The 5,491-nt window shown below is 46.1% G+C and overlaps 1 protein-coding gene; it reads left to right on the top strand.

Annotated features, from left to right (window-relative positions):
• The window catches only part of GSTUM_00006439001 (uncharacterized protein), a 1,587-nt gene extending 816 nt beyond the window's left edge, over positions 1 to 771 (top strand). The window contains exons 4-5 of the mRNA XM_002838646.2: positions 101 to 270; positions 335 to 771. Coding sequence (XP_002838692.1) covers positions 101 to 270; positions 335 to 341 — 177 coding nt within the window. The 3' untranslated portion in view covers positions 342 to 771.
• Positions 772 to 5,491: the final 4,720 nt, after the last annotated feature.

Genomic DNA, 5,491 nt, shown 5'->3' with positions numbered 1-5,491 from the left:
TGATAATTACTGCAGTATCAGCGAGATCAACTGACGGGTAATGCCTAAAGACACCTTGCTTTATCTTGGCACTAATCATATGGATTAATTTTTGCATTAGGCCGCGAATTATCTCGATATCAAGCCCCTTCTTGACGTTGGTTGTAAGACGGTTGCGAATATGATCAAAGGAAAATCTCCTGAGGAGATTCGCAAAACCTTCAACATCCAGAATGACTTTACACCGGATGAAGAGGAACAAATCAGACGCGAGAACGAATGGGCGGAGGAGTCAGTACCTCGCTCTAAACCTTTGGATATCGACGAGGCTTGCTGACGCTGAATTTTTCCTTAGTCGTTAAATCACCTCTAGAACCGATCATTTTCTTCTTTTCCACCTGCCTGCCGATAGCCTTCGGGTTAACTTGGAAACCGGGCGATGTCTTATGGGCGAGAATCGAAAAAAACAAACCCTTAAAAAAATGGGGAAAGCTGTTTAGGTTCCATGTCTTGTTTCTGCGGGAACCGTGACTTGTTTCGTTGTTCTTTTTTACCTTCGTAGTGGGCAATGAAACAAAAAAAACAGGGGCAATCTTACACGCCATCGTAATTTTTTTCTACCTTTTGCTTTCCTTTTCCTTTCTTTTTTCCACTTTCTTAAATACGGTATTGGTGGGGCAAGGAGCTGGGGTTGGGCGGCATCTGGCTAGTCTTTGTTTAGCATGGTTTCGTGTTTCCCAACTTTTTTTCGATGTTACTAAATTCCAACGGCGTTGTGATATTTGTGATGAACTTTCTTGTGTTAGTATCCTCTAAGTAGACTGTTTTGTACTTGTGATGGGTGCATCTGGAGTGCCTTTGTCCGGCTACTACTTGGTGATCAGTTGTTCCCGGGTTTAGGCCAAGCAAGTAATTCCGCCCATTTGTGATGCGTGACAGGGGAGTAGTCAGGCAAGCAGACTTGAGCATAAAGGAGTTACAAATGACGATTATGCCATAAACATTAGCAAGATTAGCCACCACCATACCAACAATCGATTCTCCAGCATTATCGCTGATGGGACCCTTGTCGGTCGCCCGTATCGTAACCACTAACCACTAACCACCGTAGACCACCCTTACCCCTCGACTTAGCTATTAAACCAAGCACAATAGCCTACCTGCTGTTCTTACTGAGTAGTTCAAGTCACCCTCTCCCCATCAATTCTTGTAGGCGGCTAGGCTAACTTGTGGATGGTCTGCAGATATACGTTACGGCCAGGCCGGGTCTGAAGTAAGACCACTGACCTGTGCTTTGTGGGCCCGGATTTTCCAAAGCTTGCAGGCTTCATGGATATTCGGCGACGCCGCCAGTTTTTCGGCATATGCCATGCTGCTGGTGGGTGCTTCGCCAATGCCCGCAGATATCCAGAGATATCTTCTGCTCGCCCAAGCGTGGGAGGCGCGAAGGAAAAATCAAGAGACATTCTGATGGTCTAAGGCACTGAGGGCAGATTGGACGCTGGGCAGTTCCCTATCACTCGATATAGGTTAATCCCAAAACACGGATAAATTACTCGCACATTCACGATTGCTATTCGATTGGCAAGCTAGCGGCATTTCTCCCACAAATTCAGTATCATTACAATCCTCAAACCCCTAACGCCCGTTATGGCCTCTTCCTTTCCCCCTTCACCTATATTACCAGGTTTGGCACAACTATTCGGGGGAGAATCCCACAGCAAGTGCGCTTCAAAGGAAAGAACATAGGGAATCATCTCGTTATCTATGATATGTCCAAGGATAGCGCCTAGTGGTCGTGACATTCGGCCCCGCCCATGGCCAGTGTCTCTCGAGGCACTTATTCTGGTAGGGACCAGGTTTCTTGAGATATGGAAGGCAGAGATGACTTATAGCTTCCAGGAAGCTCAATGCTCAGGCGAGTTCCCGAGTGTCTTTCTCATATGATACAAATATCTTGTGGTTTACACTTTCGGATTCCCCACTAAGATCTGCACACTAGGATCTTTTAACCCCACGGCCATAAGAAATAGTAGTGGGAGTAACATACCATGTCAGTACAGTCATGCATGCGCAGAATCTGTTGGCGCATATCCTAGTGCTCTATTCGGTCCGGTCGATATATACACACACGCCACTTGCTCGCAAACCGGGGCACTCAGTTGAGTGCCCGCCAGCTCGATATAGCTTTGCAGCTCAACATAACTTTGTGGCTCATGATCACTTTCCAGCCTAATATAGAAAGCTCTGTGGCTCAACACGGTATTCGGAGACTACCGTATCATAATATCATGATACATAAAGTTCTGTAGTTATGAACGTCGATAGCATTCATCAAATATTCAGTGCGAACTTTCAACGAATAGGTAGGCTTTGGGCCGAGTCGAGTCACCTAACGCCATACCTCTCAGGGGTTAAAACCAGCATCCTCGGATTCACTAGATCCCCCAAACTTCGGATTTTCCGATCCGGCACAGCAATTACACCCGAGTTTACTCGGGTCTCCGAGCCAAGAATGGGCACCTCGTTAGGAATAGCCCCCGCCGGCCCATAAAAAGTATGGAGTTGAAGAGGTATGTATACACCGCCACCATAGAGAGAGCAATAAATATCACCAACCTCAACAGCAATACCCTTCAACCCTAAGATTGAATGACTCTATCAAACATTACATGCTGCCTTGTTTCCTCACCGCTGCTTATAAAATTATACAGCACGATAGGTCCTTCATCTAATCCTAGCATGGTTCCATTTCATTCATATCATCCGGACTTTGCAGTCCGAAAGGAAGAGCCATTGTCTAATTATTATTTATGATTAGCAGCGATGAACACGATCAGATGCTTGAGCATACCCCCCACCATCCGCTCGAGTATTCTCGTGTCCATAACGGATGATAAATTTACGATCACTCTCGCAGGACACCGGTATGCTGCTCCGCTGGCAAATTCTCTCAAGCAGCTCGAGCACCACACCTTTTATCTGTTCGGGTGTGCTATTCCAAAAGAGGTTCCCATTCTTGGCGCGGAGACACGAGTACCGGTAGTCCTGCCTGACTCGACCTCGGGGACTACGAGTAGCGACAGGCGGCAGTGCGGTGGCGTCAGAAGCTGCTTGAGTGACTGACTGGTGGTCGGTGTCTAACTAGTATACTAGTAATAAGATAAGGGATAAGGTAATATAGCTTGGCGGGGCTAATGATAAGGATACTGGTATTTTGTGACACCATGGTGGTAGGAATTGAGGAATGTGATTAAAGGCGACGCTATAGTAAAAAATCTTTGGCTTATGTTATTAGATTTTACTAGTACTCGAGTAATTTCTCATTGTTCTTACAGCATTCGTTGGGGTTTCGATCTGCAAGCAGGCATTGTTTCAAGCTTTTCCAAGTTGTCATCCTTCCCTTCTGGTTATCTGTGCCCCAGGGATGAAGTCCAGGCACCCGGACCTACGGCCGATAGTGGATCTACACTCTTCTTCCGCCCCCGAAGGCTCTCCGTGTCTGTCTACCCCCGGTTACTTGAGTGGGAGATCATGACGCTTTGCCCGTGCACTGGAAAGGTTACTGTTGGGTATCGCCGTCCAGCCCCCCACAAGCTGCGTCAAAGGGATGTCTATATGTCGTAGTATGACGTCCACGAGAGAGTTTTCATTTATTTAGGAATTTGTTTATCCCTCCTAGGAAGCCAAGCAAGTCACCTCTGCCACTCGTGCCGGCACACATTTGTCTCCTATTTTACCTCTATTACGGTGCTCGTCTGTCATAAGTTGATCAGTGTATGGGCCCCCGAAAGCTTTCGCACTTGCACATCTGTGATTCGTAACCCCCCAAATTCTGTTTTCCTAACAGCATATTCTAGATTTTTCTTCTTTTTTTCTCATCCCTAATATATCGGCTCCAATAATTCCTTCGATGCCCAACCATAATAATAATAATTTTTTTTACTAGAGTACAAGACTTGGTGAAGGCAAACCAAACCAAATCCACCTGGTATCAGGATAAGTATTCCTTCTTTTGGTACTGTCTGAAATACCTAGCTGGCGCAGTGGTTAATATGACAAGGGCCAATGAACCCCTGTGCGATTAGGAGGAGCCTAGGAGTTCAATTTCTCTCATTATGAGTTACCATGATACTATCATACAAGGCGGTATGATAGGATCCTACTCCGGGCCTCACCTAGGGGTGGGGTTTGCAATCGGCGGGGTATGATAGTAGAAGAGAGTGAGAAAAGAGAAAGGAAAAGCTTTTTTTTCTATTTATTTCTCTCCTTTGGTTTAGAAGAATGGAGAAAGCAACTGGAGATCCAGAAGGCTATGCAGACTCTCTAGTACGAAACTGGCTGAATTAGTCTGTGAAGATGGCCATCTGCCACCAAACCACCCCTCCACCATTGCTTGCCTTGCAGGCTTTTTTTTTCTTTTTTTTTCTTTCTTTCTTTCAAAGAACTGTGTTATTGTCCCTGGTCAGTCACCTTCACCTTGTCGTACCAGTGCCGTCCTCACGACGAGCCTCTTTAAAATCGGACACAATCCTCCGGCTGAGAACATCTCACTGGGGATATTTTAGCACCCGGGTGGCTCAGTGTACGGGCTGTGTTTGGCGGTCTTGGGGTGTTCATCCGGAATATAAGACCCGTCCAAATCCTGCTGGGCATGCCCCCCTCCCCCCCCCAAAAAAAAGCCCTTCGTTCTCCCGTGAGCACGGGCAATGAATTGAGGATATCTCTGGCAGGATGCCTCCTACGATAATCTTGTATACCCCAACCTTTCCCTTTCCACCTATCTCCCAACACTATATACGAGTAAACCCCTTCAAATCTATGATATTCCCTATTTTAGGAATAAACCAATAAATTGCACAGGTGTTAGGGAGAGCGGGCTGGGATAGGGCGTGACTGGCGTGGAAAGGTATGCAAGCTTCGTCCTCCCCCAGTTTGGCGCTTCTCCCAAACTGATCGTAAAGACAAGGTATATAATAAATATTATTATAATATTATAAGACATAACAAAACCATCCCGCTCTCCCCATGGATCACCACACATGTCCGTCTTTTTCCATGCATGTTCCTATCCTCCCCCTTACCCTCGTGATAACAGAGGAAAGACACAATTATAGAAGCTTCTCGGTAAATAATTACAGCTCCAGAATGAAGAAATGACCCACGCCATATCCGCAGCTTCTACAATCATCCATACCTCATGAACCCCCCTCCCCGCCCCTCCATCCGCTTTTTTACACCCTGGAAATCTGGTGTTGCGTTCTTTATATTCCCGAGAGCATCCCCCAACCAGCCATCTCTTCCGCCTAATCGAGAGAACCGGAGAGGAAAACAACCGAAAAAGGCCTGGAAGGACTAAACAGAGAAATCAAGGAGCGAAGGCACCACTCGATCTCACGATTCAATGCCAAGGTAATAAATATCATAATAATATTTAATCATGCTATAAATCTCACACATTTGGCGCCTGGAGAAAAAAAAACTAAAGAACATTACCTCCCAATTGAAACAT

This window comes from Tuber melanosporum (assembly GCF_000151645.1).
Source record: "Tuber melanosporum whole genome shotgun sequence assembly, scaffold_27, strain Mel28".
Taxonomy (NCBI): domain Eukaryota; kingdom Fungi; phylum Ascomycota; class Pezizomycetes; order Pezizales; family Tuberaceae; genus Tuber; species Tuber melanosporum.
This window is presented reverse-complemented; position numbering and strand designations above follow the sequence as displayed.